The following is an 18338-nucleotide window of genomic DNA, read 5'->3' on the forward strand; positions in this document are numbered from 1 at the left end:
ACTGAGTATTCCATCCCTTTCTCGCCCTGCTCCCTCACATCCTAATGAATATGTTAAAGTTCCTTGGGGTTGTTCAATCAGCTTCATTTGTAAAGTAATTCAAAGTATAATATGTGAAGGAGAATCATCCATTCAAGCTTTGGAAGTTCTATACCAATATCAGTAATCTTGATTGTGCAGATGGAACCTCATGGAACCTCAAAGATAAGAGGTTGTAGCCTTGAATTGTTCAAGTTTTGGCCCTTACTTAATGTGTAAAATCACCATCATCATGTAAAAAAATTTTTTGCGCCTATTTTTGCTGTTTTTCAGACATTGTGGAAAAGCATATCTGGAAATCCCAGGGACTCTGGCATTTATGTTTAGAAATGTAAAGCCTCAACTATCTACAAATTTAGTAGTGGAACTTTGGTTTATGCAAGGAGAGGTAAGCTAGAAAATGTAGACCTCAAAGCAAAAATGTCAGAGAGGGCTCTGGTGAGTTCTGTTTATTGTAAAGCAAGCAGATTTATAGCTGTCCTAAGACCAGGGATTTATCTTTATGTCTGAGTGGACAAGAAAACAAGGCCGCTGCAGGGACTGTCCCTTTCTTTCCTCCTGTTTCTAGTGTTTTCCTTAAGGATCATAAACGGTTCCTTTGCTGTTCTAAACTATAAAATAAGTACCCTCTAGAATCTCCACTAGTTATCATCTCCATATGAAGAACTATTAAAGGGTTTATTGAGGTGAGGGTCTTCTGTACCAATACTGCTAGTTTTTGGAGCTGCAAAGATTTCCGAAAGACTACAGATATTTGTTTACATAGTTTTATTGATATATAACATTTATTTTGTACCTTCAAGTTGCAGAATGTTCACAAACCCTACTGGTATGATTTGGGGGTTTCCAAGGCCTCTTAGGGAGTCTTTGGGCAGTTTCCTTAGTTTACAAGCAAAATTTTTACTTGAACTGATTGATGATTGAAGTGACCAGGAGTCAAAATTAATCCAAAAGAATTAGTGACTGTAATCACATCACTGATAAGCAGCACCAGACAGAAACATCAGGGGAAACATCCAGAATATACGATAATACAGGAACTTTCAGATAAAGGCATACTTTCAGTCATAAATACACATATTCTAAAAATACGTTGGTTACACAAGTTGGTTAAAAGTAAAAGGGTTTTAACATTTTAATTAAAGTGATTCATATGTTCAGATTCTAGGCATAAATAGTAGAATAATAGAATTGTAAAGCTGAGTTTTTAGTAAGGCTTACAAATTTTAATATGACTCCTCTTTACATGTGAACATTAATTTTATTTTCCTCTGAGGTTGAATTTGTGTATGTTATATTTAGCCTAATCAAGATACAAAATCTGCTTTAGCCTAAAGGTATAGAGCTAGATATTCTGTGCTTAAGTTAAGGACTTATAGGTAATTTGATTTTAAAGATTGGTATACTAGGAATATCAACTGGATTTAGTATTTTCTATTTTGAAACTTAAATGATTCCTAAGATATTCTTATTAAATATTAAAATGTGTCTTTAAAAGTTTCTCAGGTTTGATTTACAATGCAGCGAGGTAACTTGAAAAATACTTTGAAATCTTTGAAGTCCAATTCCAGACATTGCAGAAAGTAATTTACTCCTTTGAATTTTTTTAATATGGCAAAGCAAGGCACCTGTTTTATTTATTTGCAAACGAATGCCCATAGAGGAAATGCATATGGCTGGTTTTAAGCTAGACAAGCTAAAATTCCTCAGTACAAGGAAGAAATCCTGACAGGCCTGTAATAGAGCTTAGCTGGAGCTTCTATGATTAAATATGTTGTAACCCCAGAGTGATCTATCATAATCACTGTTTTTAAAATAAAAACGCTGTATAGACTGTTACTGAAGAAAAAAGGCATAGTACTCTATGAATTATACATTCTTATCTGGTCCGTAATCAAGAACATTCTGTAACAGTAAATTTTTTAAATCAAATGTCAAGCAATATTTTAAAAATCAGAAGAACCACATGAAACTAGTGCCCTGGCATTTTGATAATGTTATTTTGGTTAGAGAGGTGATCATTTTTGGAGAGTATATTGTTCAACTTGTGAATACATTACTTCTTTTAAAAATATATCCTTTCCATTGTGAAATTTTTTTCAAATATGGATCAGAAAAAAATTATAAATATTTGTATACTGGGAAATATATCAAAGCCACTACTTCAAAGTCACATAAAATTATCATGTTGCTTCTTCCTTCTAAAAACTAGAGTCAAGGGTCATGCTCCTCAAACTTCCACTTTAATCCAAGGAGAGGCATTCTTTTGACTATGTACTTTTTTTTTGCCAGTAGTTTGATATACCTCACCTCATTATATCACCATTCGCTAAGTTGAAGCACTTTGAATGCTATAATAAGAGTGATTTATAAAGAGAGTAGTATATAATAAGAGTGAGCCAAGGTCAGTAGTTTCTGTATTCCTGTGTGTGTTTGTGTACATGCACATGTGTGTAATGAGTAACTCCTTTAAAATATCAATCTTTATATGCAGTCAGTGTTTACAGAAAGAAGATTTAATGTTAATGTTAGCATGTCAGCTAACAAAGACGAATAAGGTATTTATCTTGATGGGAACTTCTTTAATGCAAAGTTTTCTGAGAGCCCCAACATTCTAACTAATGCTGGATATTCCTGTAGCATTCATTTCCCCTTGGGCAGAGGAAGAATAGGAAAGATATTTCAAATTAAGTCCTTTATTATCTGGATGAACTGAATGTAGCATTAGCTGTGTAATCACAGCAAGCTGGTATACACCTATCTCTAATGTTTGCATACTTACTTCATGACAAAGGCAGTTGGGGTGGATGAGGAAAGCATATTTGTTCACATAAATCAATGTTAACAAGTAAAGTCCAGTCTGAATTTTTATTTCGAAATCATTCTTTCTGCCCATGCCACACCCTGAAGACTCTCACTCATGGGGCATCCCTGTCCTAGAGAGGAGAGTAGGGATGTGATTGGTCAGCATTGTATTTTGAAGGTAAAGGGATGCTGTTGAGAAATTCTGCAAAATACAAATTTCCAAATCATGAAAATTGAGTAGGGCTTTCGTTACCCAAAACAAATGTTGATTTAAAAAAAAAAAAAGTTCTAATTTGAACCATTTGGTACAACCATGATATGAATGAGTATGTTTCATTCTGCCTACAAATATTACAGTTGTTCCAGCTGGCCTCCTAGAAACATTAGCCCGAAGTTCTGGAAAAGCACAGTCACATTAAAGAGCTTTGTGTGAATAGAGAATGGTGTAATTTTGTTTACTTACACAAGCAAAGTGCTCTGATGTATATTGTGTATACTAGCGGTGCATCTTTCTCCGTCAGTGCCCAGCAAGAAATATGTGTTTAATGTAAATCTGCTAAAACAAATAAACATGCCAAGTTCTTTTTCCACATGATTTTAAGTGTTTCTCAGAAATTATCAAAACATTGCTTGAAAAATTTCCCTAAATGCTTCCCAGAATCTATTGTTTTCAATAAGAATTTTTTGTGTGTGGCCATTTTTATTCTTCTCCCCATCTTGCCTGCTCATACTTACACACATGCAGGCACATAGACACACAACATTGATCCATGCACACTTTGGAAAGCCAAGTCTTATAAATTAGAGAGATAAACATAATCTAACAAAAAAGGGAAAAAATTACTCTGAAATAGTAGGGAGCAGTCAGATCAGTTAAACTTTTTGACTGAGGGTTTAAATACTGGCTTTAGAATGACAATTTAAGGTTGAAATATCTGCTTATTACATATGGACCCATCTCAGTTACAAAACAGGTAAATAGCGGGAGAATGAGAGAGAAGAGGACTGCACATATTATGTATAAGTGTTTTCTTCAGAACTGTTTGTAATGCTCAAAGGTTTCTCTTCCACAGAATATCTCCCTGAAACTCCTGCTTTCAGCACTCAGAGCCAGCTTTTTCCAACCCACATGTGCGATCTAGGAGTTTTCCATTTGCTGACCCCTAGCTAGAAGTTTATCGAATGCCCCTGTTCATATTACCTGAGATAATGGTCTGAGCCTATCACTCACTCCTGAGGTGATCCAGAAGTTAGATGATATATCGCCTAATTTCTGGGTCACATTCTGATACATGTCCACCTAACCAAGAGGTCAGCACAAAGGCAGGTGGAGGCAAGCAAAGGCGGATTATCAGTGTCTTGCAGAGTGTCTGCGAAGGTGTATGTGCATAGCACATACTTGCTATATATTGGTGTTAGCTCTGTAGGGAGGCAGTCTCCATAGTTTTATGATTACACACCCCATTAGTAAAAATATATGAGCATGTACCCCCATTTATATATATGTAAAGCTGTTTCTAAACTCTGTGTGTGTGTGTGTGTGTGTGTGTGTGTGTGTGTGTGTGTGTGTATGTGAATGATATTAGCAAAAAATCACCTTTAGGTAAAAATAAATAGGAATTTTCATGTTGACTCACCATGTCACAGTGGATTGTCTTGCATACTCCACTAATAGGAGCAAATGGGAGCATGTGTGCCTGTGATTTGGCCGTGCTATAATACAGGAGGAAAGGAGTAAGGTGGCTTATAAACAGTGGAAAGCTGTACATGTTGAGTTATGTGTGTGAGAGTTCAAGCAATTTGCGTGATTTAATTTTTTGAATTAACTTCATTGAAGTATACTTTCCATACAATAAAATCCACCAATTTTATGTGTACAATCTATATGGCCATAAAAACCTCAGCACAATCATGGTGTACAGCATTCTCACCACCCCAAAAGTTCCCTAGTGTTGCTTTGCACTCAGTCCCTTTTCCCCACCCTACGCCCCTGGCAACTACTAATCCACTTTATGTTCCCATAATCTTACCTTTTCCAGAATTTCATATGCTTGGAACAGTAGCGTATGTATGTCTTTGGGTCTAACCTCTTTCATTCTTAGCATAATGCTTTTGAAGAGTCGTCCATGTTGTAGTCGGTAGCTTAGTTCTTTTTATTGTGCAGTACTATTCCATTGTATAGATATCTCACAATTTCTTTACCCCTAAGACTTGAACATCTAGAAAACCTGGTAAAATTTATGATTTAAGTTTTGCGTAGCATTGTTTCATCAATTTTTAATTCAGCAATTACTGTTTCATTTTACCTAATGGAATACTTAAGCTAGGTAGGCTTGAAATTTGGTAATTTCTCTACTTTCTACCCAATCTGTTTCTCTTGCTTTGATATTTGAATTAACCCAGAAGGAAAAAGAATAGAAAAGTACAATAGGAAACTGGTTATGAAAATAAATTGCCAATGTGGTTATGATGAAATAATTTCTTAAGATAGCACACTGTGCCAATCTAGACATGAAAAAATAAACATGTCTCACAAACCTCTGATTTTGTTTTAGGTAGTCAGCAGTCCCTACAGGTCAGTGTCATTTAATTAAAAGCTCTACAGTTATATCAAGGGGGAAATACTTTTAGTTTTTAGCTAATCATTTTAGTATTTTCCATTAAATTATGCCTTAAACTTGACTGAAAATAAGTTCATATGATTGAGTCTTTTAAACTGTTTGCTTCTTGTTTTGCTTTTTTTTTTTTTTTTTGACAGAGTCTCACTCTGCAACCTTCACTTCCTGGGTTCAAGTGATTCTCATGCCTCAGCCTCCCAAGTAGCTGGGGTTAGAGGTGCCCTCTGCCACACCTGGCTAATTTTTTTGTATTTTTAGTAGAGACGGGTTTTCACGGTGTTGGCCAGGCTCGTCTTGAATTCCTGACCCCAAGTGATCCGCCTGCCTCTGCCTCCCAAACTGCTGGGATTACAGGCATGAGTCACCGTGCCCGGCTGCTTATTTCTTAACAATTTGACTACTGGAGCAAATAGGCCTTAGATCTGTGCTGCGTCCAGTGTTTCTTCCTCACTTCCATTCTTGGACAGAAAGAAAGCAGTTGTTTCCCTGTATGCTGTGATGTGAGTTGTAGCCTGCCATGAACACAGGTGGGCTCCTTGTTGGACTGAGCTTGAGGTCCGTCGACAGTCTGATTATCCCAAAGCCCCTTATTTGGTTTCTCTTCCATCTCTTCACATCTGTTCCTTCCCTACTATCCCTCTTTCCCAATAAGGGAAACCAATCAACCTTATTTTACTTTGATTTTAAAACTATAAATCATTGAAGTGCTTTGATGTGGGAAAGGACTCAGATAAAACCATTTAAACCATGCATTTGATCCTACAACAAAAAGTTTTAAAAAGTCACTTGGCAGAGCCATACAGGAACAGGGTGCCAGATTTCTACAAGTGATAATCACCAGTTCCAATGAAGTAACAAAAGGAAGTCTTTTTATTTCAAATGTGTAGATGTAAATATTTTAAGTCTTTTATACTTTTTCTGAACCCAGTAAAACTGGTTTATAAGTCTACATTATTTGGTGTTACTCATCTTTTAATTAACAGTATAGCCAGTTATTTTCACAGGAAATCAACACTTATAATAATAACTCGCATTTAACTTAACAGGGTAAATCTTATTATCCTCATTTTGTCAAAAACATTTTTCAACCTGAAGGGTTAAAAGTCACTGTACTCTGGTTACAAATGGGAAAACCTAAAAGAATTGACTTACCAGCTACAAAATTGCAGGGAGGGCCAAGAGTTCAGTTGTATACTCTGATGTTAACATATTATTCATGCATAAGACCAGTGGCCCAGCATGAGTTGGTCGGTAGTTGGGATCTTCGTCCTAGCCTAACAAACCGAATTTTTGTTGTATTAGTGTTTATTCCACGATAATACCTAATTCTTTTTATAACTCCAATTTACTTTTGTAAAGTTTATTTGACAATTTATACTGTTTGCAAGGAGGACTTGTTTTTCCAATACTTAAGTTAAATACAATAAAAATGAATTGACTAAAAAAATGTATCATGCCTTTAGTTGTTGCAGCAGTGTCCACTTGTCCCAAATTTTGCAAATGGTTACTTTTGCTCCAGATGAGTTAAAAAAAGAAAAAAGCCATCCAACTGACATTGGTCCATTTTTGAATAGCAATATAGACCATGCATAGAGGTCGTTACCTTCACAGAAGAGTCTTAAACTAGTGTTTCAGAATCACAGCACCAAACCATACTTATTTCTGTCACAAAGATCTTCAGAAAAAAACTTGGCATTTCTTTTTTCCCTTTGATGCTTTCTAACTCCCTTCAACGAGGTTAGTCAAAGATACAGTAAAACTGCTAGCCGTTCTTAGCATCCAGCCTGCACACTTGTTAGGTTGTGTAAGATCAATTTGTTTCTTGTTGCAGTCTCTCCATTTATAAATGTGGTGAATTAGATAATCTTGATCAAATTGATCATGATTTTTTGGTTTTTGAGACAGAGTCTTGCTCTGTTGCTCAGGCTGGAGTGCAATGGCACTATCATGGCTCACTGCAGCTTCAACCTCCTGGGTTCAAGCAGTCCTTCCACCTCAAACTCCCAAGTAGCTAGGACTATAGGCACGGACCACCACACTTGGCTAGTTTTTTAATTTTTGTAGAGACAGGGTCTTGCCGTGTTGCCTAGGGCTTAAGCCATCTTCCACCTTGGCCTTCCTAAATGTCAGGATTATAGGCATGAGCCACAACGCGTAGCCAATGATGACTTCTTTGGAAAGGACACCTATGGCACTATCAAGGGGACTCTAGTTTGGTGTTATAGAGCTATGTGTCCCATTCTTAAGTATATTTGTTTGCAAATATGCTTTGTTGTCTATCTGTGTAAGTATAAATTGCTGCTTCTATTACCACTATAAATGAAGCTTCTCTTTTGTGATTCAGGAACTAGCAAAGTTCTAAATCATACTTACCTGGATCTCTTTCACCAGAAGCAAGTGGTTTAATGTAACAGACTCCATTTTAGCAGAGACAGCAACTAAGCGCTAGAAGACAATCTGAAAGGCAGTGGTTTTAGAAATAGTAGTGGGCATTGTGGTGGGCCAGGAGAAACCATATGGGACTGCTCTGTACTGTTGGGAGAAAGAAGATAAAAGGGTGATGGAAATGAGATGCCTCAGGTGGGACTGATCAGTTGCTGTGGTTTCTGAGGTGCATTTTAATGCCAGAGGCTGCCAGTTGTATATCACTGACATGTAGATTTAGGTACAGGCTACCTTGGAAGAACCTGGGGAAGATATGACTGTACATTGCTCAGATTGGGGCTCAGCCTGAGAAATTAATCCGTAGTGAAAGGCTCTGTAAAAAACACTCGAGAGAGTAGATTTGATGGTACAAGAAAGATGGTATAGAGGAGGACATTATAGCACTCTAGAGAAAGACTTCCTCAGAAGTCCTGCTCTTTACTACCACAGACTCAATGGGCTTACCTGGGGAATGGCATCATGGAATGACAGCCAGTGAGTACTGTGGACACACTCTGAACTTAGAGTCAGAATTTTTGTGTTCAACTCCTGGGCCTTCAATTAGTATCTTGACAGCCTTAACAACCTATCTTAGCTTTCTTCTCCCCTGATTTCTCATCTGTTCTCTGAGCTCTGGAAGTTATGATAGGGGTCAAATGAGATAATGTATTTAAAGTCACAACTTATTTCTCTATTTACCTATAGCACCAACATTCTTCCATGTTACCCCTGTTCCAAAAGCAGAATGTGAGTGATACCAACTGCTTTGAGTGAGGTTTTGAAAATGGCGATGGCCGGACTTCAGGATCATCTGGGGTTGCCATGTGCCTGCACCCTTATATGACTGTTCTGAGCAGATAGTTGTATGAGAGTATTTGATCTGAAGGCCAATTCTATCTACATGATGAAGGAGGGACATCTGTGTTTGACAGTTTTCATAGGATTGGACACCCACATGCACGTACTCACACATATTCTTTATGTAAAATGGTAGGATGCTAGGAGTGAGCCTTTCAAAGGGGGGCACATAACTATCAGAGCTTTTTTAAAAAAGAAATTCAACTAAATGACAAATACCCACTTAATCAAACTAGCTGTGATGATTCAGACCATAGGGCAGTGTTTCAGAGAGAATTTTACATCCACAGGTTGAGGAGAGACTTTTCCCTTGCAAAAGCAGTAGAGATCCCTTATGCCTCTCATCATGCTTCCCCTAGTGTAACATCCTACATAAAGCACAGTGGCTGAAACCGGAAAATTCAGATGGGTATACTACTACTAACTAATCTAGAGACTTTATTCAAATGTTGCTAATTTTCCCACTAATGTCTTTTTTCTGGTCTAGGATCACACAATTATGTTTTATTAGTCCCCTCTAATCTGGAACCATTCTTTATTTTTTATAAATCTTTCCTGAACTGTACACTTTGAAAAGTACTATCTACTGTTTTGTAGAATGCCCCTCAATTTTGGTTTGCCTGATGATTTCTGATGATTGAGTTGAGGTTGTAAAATTTTTACAATGTGTTTGTCCATTCCCATGTACTAATAAATACATACCCAAGACTGGGTAATTTATAAAGGAAAGAGTTTTAATGGACTCATAATTCCACATGGCTGGGGAGGCCCCACAATCATGGCAGAAGGCAAAGGAGGAGCAAAGTCACATCTTACATGGCAGCAGGCAAGAGCATGCGCAGGGGAACTCCCCTTTGTAAACCATCAGATCTCATGAGACTTACTCACTGTCATAAGAACAGTACGGGAAAGACTCACCCCCCATGATTCAACTAACTTCCACCGGCTCCCTCCCATGACATTTGGGAATTATGGGAGCTACAATTCAAGATGAGATTTGGGTGGGGACACAGCCAAGCCATATCATTAGAAGAATGCCACAAAAGTGATGTTGTGCCCTTCTTAGTGTGTCCTAACAAGCGGAACATGATGGCGTGATTTCTACTCACGGTGGTAACTTCGATCATCCTTTTAAGGTAGGGTCTGTTAGGTTTTTCTGCGATAATGTTATGATTTTCCCTCTGTAATTAATAAGTATCTTGTCATTTTGTTTTTAAGAAGATTCTATGCTTTCTTAAATTCATGGTCAGGGTTAGGGCAAGTGTCACTCACAGAGGGATACAAAGTGTGCTGTCCCAATGGGAAGAAATGGTGCCCTAGAAAGTGATGGAGTCATTATTTAAGTGTTTGAATAGATTTCTCTCAATCCATGCTGAAATGGATCGCCTGACATTACATTGCAGGATTTTAAAGTCCTACCTCCAGGCAAATCTCATAGTTACTAGCAAAAATGAAAGTGTGAAATGCTTTTTAATGTATATTTAACAACACATAGTCTGGTGATTACTGATGTGTATTCTCTGTGGACTCCCTTTGCTATCAGAGGAGGATGCTGAGAGGCAACTTTTTACACATTTATTCTATCTAAATCCATCACATGTTTACTTTTTAAATATCTATGACTGTCATTTATAACAAGATCATAAAAAGTCAAATACATTATGTCTAACTCAAACTTTGAATCATAGGATTACAACCAATTTTCAGGAAAAGTACAATTACCTTTTATGAGTGATGTTTTTCTTACTCTTCCTTATGAAATTGCCTGCTATTAAATGATACTAAAATATAGCCACTCAAAAAAAAAAAGATACAGTTTAGTAACAAGGTATGAGGGGTAGTGCTACTTTATTCATCTTTTTGATTCAGAAATTCACATAACTCCTATTTAAAGGAATTTTCATCATTGAATCCAGTGTCATGTCTGCTTATGTTGAAGAAGTAAATTTCACAAGAAGTACTTAATTCCTTCCTATAGTATCACTATTTAATAAGGACTAAGGTACCATTTTTTTCATTTATATTGGATTTCACAGCAAGAGTTCACATCTTATACTAATATATGCTAAATAGTAGCATAGTATATAGATCATTGTTGTTAAAAAAGCAGTACTGAAGGCATTTTAGATCACAGAGCCCCAGTGGTCTACATTTTGTTTGCTTTGACATTATTAAACTCAATCTGTTTCTCTAACTGTGACTCTAATTACTACATTTGCATGGCAGAAAAGTTTGCTTTGTGGGTTGACTTTTAACAGTGCTTGCATGTTGTTTTCTGCTCTTGCTCTAAGTGTTTTATGAGCACACAGAGCACCTTCAGTTGCATTGAATAATTATGCACAATCAATAAGTTTTTGTGTTTGTCTTTGTTGTTTCTTTGATGTGGCCTCTAGGATGCTGCTGGCAAGGTGCTGGACCGCTGGGCCATCATGTCTCGAGAAGAGGAAATCATCACCCTTCAGCAGTTTCTGCGGTTTGGAGAAACCAAATCCATTGTGGAGCTGATGGCAATTCAGGAGAAAGAAGGGCAGGCCGTGGCTGTACCATCTTCAAAGACAGACTCAGATATAAGGACTTTCATTGAGAGCAATAATCGCACCAGGAGTCCCAGCCTCCTTGCTCACTTAGAGAACAGCAATCCTTCCAGCATTCATCACTTCGAAAACATCCCAAACAGCCTTGCATTTCTGCTTCCATTCCAGTACATAAACCCTGTCTCAGCGCCACTGCTAGGGTTGCCTCCAAATGGGCTACTGTTAGAGCAGCCAGGGTTGAGGCTGCGGGAACCCAGCCTTTCAACTCAGAATGAATATAATGAGAGCAGCGAATCCGAAGTTTCTCCCACACCTTATAAGAATGATCAAACACCCAATAGAAATGCCCTGACCAGCATTACTAATGTGGAGCCCAAAACCGAGCCAGCCTGTGTCTCTCCCATTCAGAATTCTGCCCCAGTCAGTGATCTAACCAAAACTGAACACCCAAAAAGCTCATTCCGGATTCATCGGATGAGAAGGATGGGGTCAGCCTCTAGGAAAGGAAGAGTGTTCTGTAATGCATGTGGGAAGACATTCTATGACAAAGGTACTCTCAAAATTCATTACAATGCTGTTCATCTGAAGATCAAACATCGATGCACCATTGAAGGTTGCAACATGGTCTTTAGCTCCCTCCGAAGTCGTAATCGCCACAGTGCAAACCCCAATCCTCGCCTTCACATGCCTATGCTAAGGAATAACCGAGATAAAGATTTAATTCGGGCCACCTCAGGAGCTGCCACCCCTGTCATAGCAAGTACAAAATCAAATCTGGCACTCACAAGCCCTGGCCGACCCCCAATGGGTTTTACCACTCCCCCTCTAGACCCTGTCTTGCAAAATCCTCTCCCTAGCCAGCTGGTATTTTCTGGGCTAAAGACTGTACAACCAGTTCCTCCATTTTATAGAAGTTTACTCACTCCAGGGGAAATGGTGAGTCCTCCAACCTCCCTCCCAACCAGTCCCATCATTCCAACCAGTGGTACCATAGAGCAGCACCCCCCGCCACCCTCTGAGCCAGTAGTGCCAGCAGTGATGATGGCCACCCATGAGCCCAGTGCTGACCTGGCACCCAAGAAAAAGCCCAGGAAGTCAAGCATGCCTGTGAAGATTGAGAAGGAAATTATTGATACCGCCGATGAGTTTGATGATGAAGATGATGACCCCAATGATGGTGGAGCCGTGGTCAATGACATGAGCCATGACAATCATTGTCACTCCCAAGAGGAGATGAGCCCAGGCATGTCTGTGAAGGACTTTTCTAAGCATAACAGGACCCGGTGCATTTCAAGGACTGAAATAAGGAGGGCCGACAGCATGACTTCTGAAGACCAAGAACCTGAGCGGGACTATGAGAACGAGTCTGAGTCTTCGGAGCCCAAACTGGGCGAGGAATCCATGGAAGGGGATGAGCACATTCACAGCGAAGTGAGTGAAAAAGTCCTGATGAATAGTGAGAGGCCTGATGAGAACCACAGTGAGCCCTCTCACCAGGACGTCATCAAGGTGAAGGAAGAATTTACAGACCCCACTTACGACATGTTTTACATGAGCCAGTATGGACTGTACAATGGTGGGGGTGCCAGCATGGCCGCCTTGCATGAGAGCTTTACATCGTCTCTGAATTATGGCAGCCCTCAAAAGTTCTCCCCAGAAGGTGACCTGTGTTCTAGCCCAGACCCCAAAATCTGTTATGTGTGCAAGAAGAGTTTCAAAAGCTCCTACAGTGTGAAACTTCACTACAGGAACGTTCACTTGAAAGAGATGCACGTCTGCACAGTGGCTGGTTGCAATGCTGCATTCCCCTCTCGCCGAAGCCGAGACAGGTCAGTAAATCTCCATTGGCTGCTCCTGCTGGGGGTGGAGGGTGCCAGTTTTCAGTCATGTTGGACTTCACACTAAAAGAAATCCAACTTAGATGTTTTTGATGCACTGTAAAGATTGTCCACAGTGATCACGTGATAACTAGGCTGCCGTGCTCATGAAGGATTGTTGCAGTTGGTGCTTGTGATGATTAAGCATGCAGAATCATGTGCCATCTTACCCGTAATGCACGCCATTTTTCTCTGTGCTCTGTGTATATGTGTGTGTATGTGTTTTCATGCATCTGGGTGTGAATAAGTTAACTATGTACACGGTTCCCTGCTTCCCCGTGAACCTTCACTTAGAAGCCACAGCTTCTGTTATATATATATTTATATATTTATATTTCTGCTTTGCCATGTGGCTTTTTAATTAAATCAGTATATTATCTTCATACACACATATTTATCCAATATAGAAACAGAAATTTACGGATGGAAAGAACCATAGGTCCAGGACATCGAGACAGCCTGCATCTCCGTAGGTATAACCAGTAATGTTATCATTCCTTACATGAGTATTTAGTGTGTCCTTGAATTCTTTAAGAGTTGTGAAAATATCAGAAGGAAATGGGACAGATGTAATTGTTGATGTGGGAAAATGGTGTGGTCGTGTGGGTTTCTTTATCTTAACTTCATAATGTCTTTGAGCACATCTCTAAACTATAGTCCACCATGCGGATTATGCACAGAAGGGGAGGCATGCATATACTTTGAGGATCAGCACGAATATATTATGTCCAGCCTTCAGATGACATCACACTCTTGCTATGTAGTTGCAGCTCTGAAACAGTTGGGCTTAAGCAGAAGCAGATGGTCCTAAACCTACAAGGTTCTTTATTAATCCTCAAGAAAATGCAGTATAAATGGAATGTGTCAAGGTGGTCAATGGCAGGATAGTGCGGTTATCCTGCATTTGTTCAGATAAGCTTGTGAGCAGATAGTTTACATAATACACCACCAGCCCAACTCGGGTCACACAGCAGTTAGTTCTTCCCATTATATCAGATGCGGTTTTTGGTTCTACATTGTCTTTTAAAAATATTTTAGAGAAAATTTTATAACATGGTGGAAATCAATGGAAGAAACACATTAAAATTAACTAGAAAGTTTCTACAGAGCCACCAATAGTAAGCAGTAATTCTAGTGCTTGTCAACTGTGTAGAGTTCTTTGGCAAAGTAACATTAAAAGTACCACTGAAAAGTAGTTTCCTGTCCCTGGAATATTCAGTTTTGTCTTCATATTTGGAGATCAATCCTTTTTAAAATAAAAGTTTGAAGAATATTTTTTTCCTTTCTACTGAAATATAAAAGGGGGCCAATCTTTGAAAAGCAAAATATTTAAGAAAAATAAGTAACTTTCTTATACAACCCAAAACATGGTTTGAGGAGAAACCATTTTTTTAATGATTTTCCCACCCCCATTTACTTTGTTCTGTAAACATGGTTTATAGTCACAACGTTATTTCAGTTCCAAGTTATCATTGACAGTCCCAGGATGCATCAGATAAGATAGCTATATTTTGAATAATAAAATACTGTACCCAACCTCCTCCAAGTTGTCAGTAATATTCATTCTTTTAAATTTGAGATAGTACACTACTAATAATGAGGTTAATGCATTGTATTTTTTTAAACAAAAATAAAAGACTCATGAAAACCTGCATAAAATATTTATGGAAATGGAGTGTTTGAAGACAAGCCAAAATTTAAGCTTAATTGCATGAATTCCTGTCACAGTTTTAGTTGGTTTGCTGAAAATATTGCAAGTCATAGCACTGGAATAAATAGCTGTGAGACCAAAAGGCTACACACCCAATGTTTGAAGCCTTCATTTATGTAAAATTCCTAGAAAACGCAAGCGCTTGTATATTTATGTCTTAACACATAGGGAGGCACTGTTGAGGTACTGCTTATTGGTTTATCTGAGGAAAAACATTTATTGATAGCAGGAAAATATTTCAGTCTTCATTTTTATTGTAGGTATCAGGATTTTAGTGAGTGACTAGCCATATATACGTTTAGACCCGCAACTAGGATGACGAGGATATTCTAGGTGGGAAGAAGAGTACAGATGTGCTCCCGGGGTGTTCAGTCACATAGAAGATAGCAAGCTTCAGAAGACAGTTGATATATTTCATTTGGCTGAAATCACAGTATGCCCAGTCTTTTTCATTTTGGAGCTTTGTCACATAAGATAAATGAAAAAGCAAATTGCAAACATTATAGAATAAAAACTTTTTTTATTCTCACTTGAAATTTTGCTTTTTAACAATATGCAACTCTTTTGATCTTAGGTTAGAAACACACAAGTTCTGATATTTTAATTTTGACATTATATTTTCTTAAGAAAAGTGTTCATCTTGGTTGAATCTCTGACTTGAATTAATATAATGTTATGAGTTTAGCTACACCAAATAACCAGTGATGCCATTGGGGTGCCTGCCTCTTCCTGCATCTCAGCAGAGTGAACTGTGAAACATAATTGTATTCCTGTTTTAGCCTTTTATTGTCATTTTGTCAATGAATGTCAACCTGTGATTTAATCTCGTTATTCACAAAGCCTCTTGGATTACATCTCTGATCTGTCTCTTAGACTTACCTTCTCCTGTCTCTTCACTTTTACTTTGTTAGTCACGAGAACCCCAGGAATTTTATCTCCTTGTTTTTTCCCTTTTAATTTGCTGTGAAGCTAAGACAAGTTTTCTTACCTTTTTCTTGAGCCAACAGACCTTCTCAAACAGAAACCCTCCTTTGTCTTTAATCCTGCTGTCCTCAGGCCCATTTCTTTCCTCTCCCCAGAGTCTCAGTTTCATCCATCCTTGACTCCACAATGTCTTCCTTGTGCAAATAAAGCATTAGAGGGGATTTTGAGTGGGGGCTGAAGTGTGCAGGGCTATAGGGTTTCTAGGATTCCTGTCATAAAGCTAGCAGAATTGCCCTCTTCCTTCTGTTTACGAAAGCAGACTTCTTCGTGATTCGAACACCTTGGAGGAGTTTTACACAGGTCTGCCTGGGCTTCTTCCAAAGTGGTTATACATGAGGTAGTTGCATTTTTGGTCTCCAGATAGGCATGTTAGTAAGATGGAAAGTAGAAAGATGTTAAATACTGTGTTTTAGGTTTGGCAGTTAATTAGCAAAGATTTCCAGGTCTTTGTTTATGGTCCTTCTAGATTTTATAAGATCAAGTTGAAGATTTTTCAAAAGCAAGAATGCTCTTTGTGTAAAGTGACACAGAGGAAGGGGAGAGACACATGCAAGATTTGTTAGGGCTGAAGATTCCAAGCAACAGTGTCAAAGCTATTCTTTTCTATATAGTTGTAAATGAGTGTGTGTTTAACAAATTCAGAAGCCAAGAGGACCATTCCACACTGACAAAGAGCAAGCTAATACACACAAAGTCTGATTCATCTTTGTTACTAGGTAGCTGTTAGAATAATTTTTATTCTGAGTGATAGAAGTGAAAAGTAAAGAATTTTCTCTGTAAAGAACTCTGATGCTCTAAAGCAGGGGTCCCCAGCCCCGGGGCTGCAGACTAGTACTGGTCCATGGCCTGTTAGGAACCAGGCTGCACAGCAGGAGGTGAGTGGTGGGTGGGTGAGCATTACTGCCTGAGCTCCACCTCCTGTCAGTGGTGGCATTAGATTCTCACAGGAGTGCAAACCCTATTGTGAAATGTGCATGTGAGGGATCTAGGCTGCGTACTCCTTATGAGAATCTAATGATAAATGTAACGTGCCTGAATCATTGAATCATCCCAAAACTATACCCCCCACTGACATCTGTGGAAAAATTGTCTTCCATGAAAGTGGTCCCTGGTGCCAAAAAGGTTGGGGACTGCTGCTCTAAGGTGACTGCTGAAGTCTTCAAGTATATCCTGATAACAAGGTGTAGTGTTAGATTTTGAAAGTCTCTAAAGACCCTTTCCTCCTTCTTGTTTATCCCTTGATCTGTCTGCTGCTGAGGTGCTGTTCTGTTAAGGAACAGGAGGCTGCCCCTCCATTATGAAGTATACATATGAAATCTTTCCTAGGAAGAGGAAATTCTAACTGGCCTGGAACCTGCTGTCTTCATACGGGAGATTCTCTTGAAGAGAGCGTGATAGTCAGAATTAGCTGGGTGTAATTTACCTTTCATCATTTCTCATACTCTGACTTGATTTTTGATCCCCAGGAGCTGAGTGGCATAGGTCACCCATTTTGAAGGGAAGCCTATTTATAAGTTGCATTTAGGTTTTTATTCAGGAAGAAAAATAACAAATACCCTCTGTTCTCTTTCCTAATATTCCTTATCATTTGCTCATATGTTAAAATCTATTTATATTTGTCTTAATGATTGGCAGTTCTAAAATTCCATCTAAAATGAAGACTTTGTACTCAGAAACTAGATGATCTGTATAGTAAGAAGTCATTATCTCTTTTTCATCCTACATGAGTTTTACTATCTTCGTTCCTTTCTTCTTCTCAGAGTAGTGGCCAGTAGTTGTCAAGGTTTGTCTTAAATTTTATCTGAAAGGTAAGCATATATGTTTGATCTTCAAGTTGTAGAAAGATGATTTAGCCATATGAATAAATTTAAAGACCAAATTATATTTGCTGAGGGTGATTTATAAATAAATATGAGGTAACCATTGGTGTCAAGTGTGAACCTTCCATTTGATTGCTAGTTTAATCAGTCCACATCTAAATGTGGAAAGTTCTGTATTCCTATGGCGGAAGACATGTGTATTTGATTTATTAAAACCTGCTGATGTCTCCAGAACTAAATTTGTTCCTTTATAGGCCTCTGGGTAGCTGTAGCTAAAAAGCAGAAATGTATAGTTTTAGCTTGTCTGATTACCTGACTTCCAGCCCTGTACAGGTGTGCAGGAATAAATTAACATGAGCTACCTCTGATGAGCCACTGCATACATTAACAACAGAGGTGAAGATGAGAAAACATGTTACCTGCTTCCTGTTACCACCTTCTCAGCATAGCAACAGCCATTTTTTCCATCATTCTCTATGTTTGGAAACTTAAACAGAACTTTTTCTAGGGAGGGCTTTTCAGTAAATACACATGATTTCACCAGGCAATACCTCTAAGAAATGAGCCACTTAGCACCAATTCAAGATAACTATTAGTATATTTGCCCTAATATAATTAGCTGTCAAATACGATGTGGTAATCCCCTCCAAGTAAAAGAGGAGAACATT

General features: G+C 38.4%; 1 protein-coding gene across 15 annotated transcripts in view; it reads left to right on the forward strand.

The window, feature by feature from the left end:
- The window catches only part of BNC2 (basonuclin zinc finger protein 2), a 461841-nt gene that overhangs the window by 422721 nt on the left and 20782 nt on the right, over nucleotides 1-18338 (forward strand). For 9 of the 15 annotated variants that reach the window (XM_063594472.1, XM_055092098.2, XM_063594477.1 and 6 more), the window contains one exon: nucleotides 11138-13107. In XM_063594472.1, coding sequence (XP_063450542.1) covers nucleotides 11138-13107 — 1970 coding nt within the window. Of the gene's footprint in view, nucleotides 1-11137; nucleotides 13108-13562; nucleotides 13629-18338 lie in introns of all 15 variants that reach the window. The other 6 variants (XM_063594470.1, XM_063594471.1, XM_008976190.4 and 3 more) reach the window with 1 other exon arrangement.

The sequence above is a fragment of the Pan paniscus genome, chromosome 11 (genome assembly GCF_029289425.2).
Source record: "Pan paniscus chromosome 11, NHGRI_mPanPan1-v2.0_pri, whole genome shotgun sequence".
NCBI lineage: Eukaryota > Metazoa > Chordata > Mammalia > Primates > Hominidae > Pan > Pan paniscus.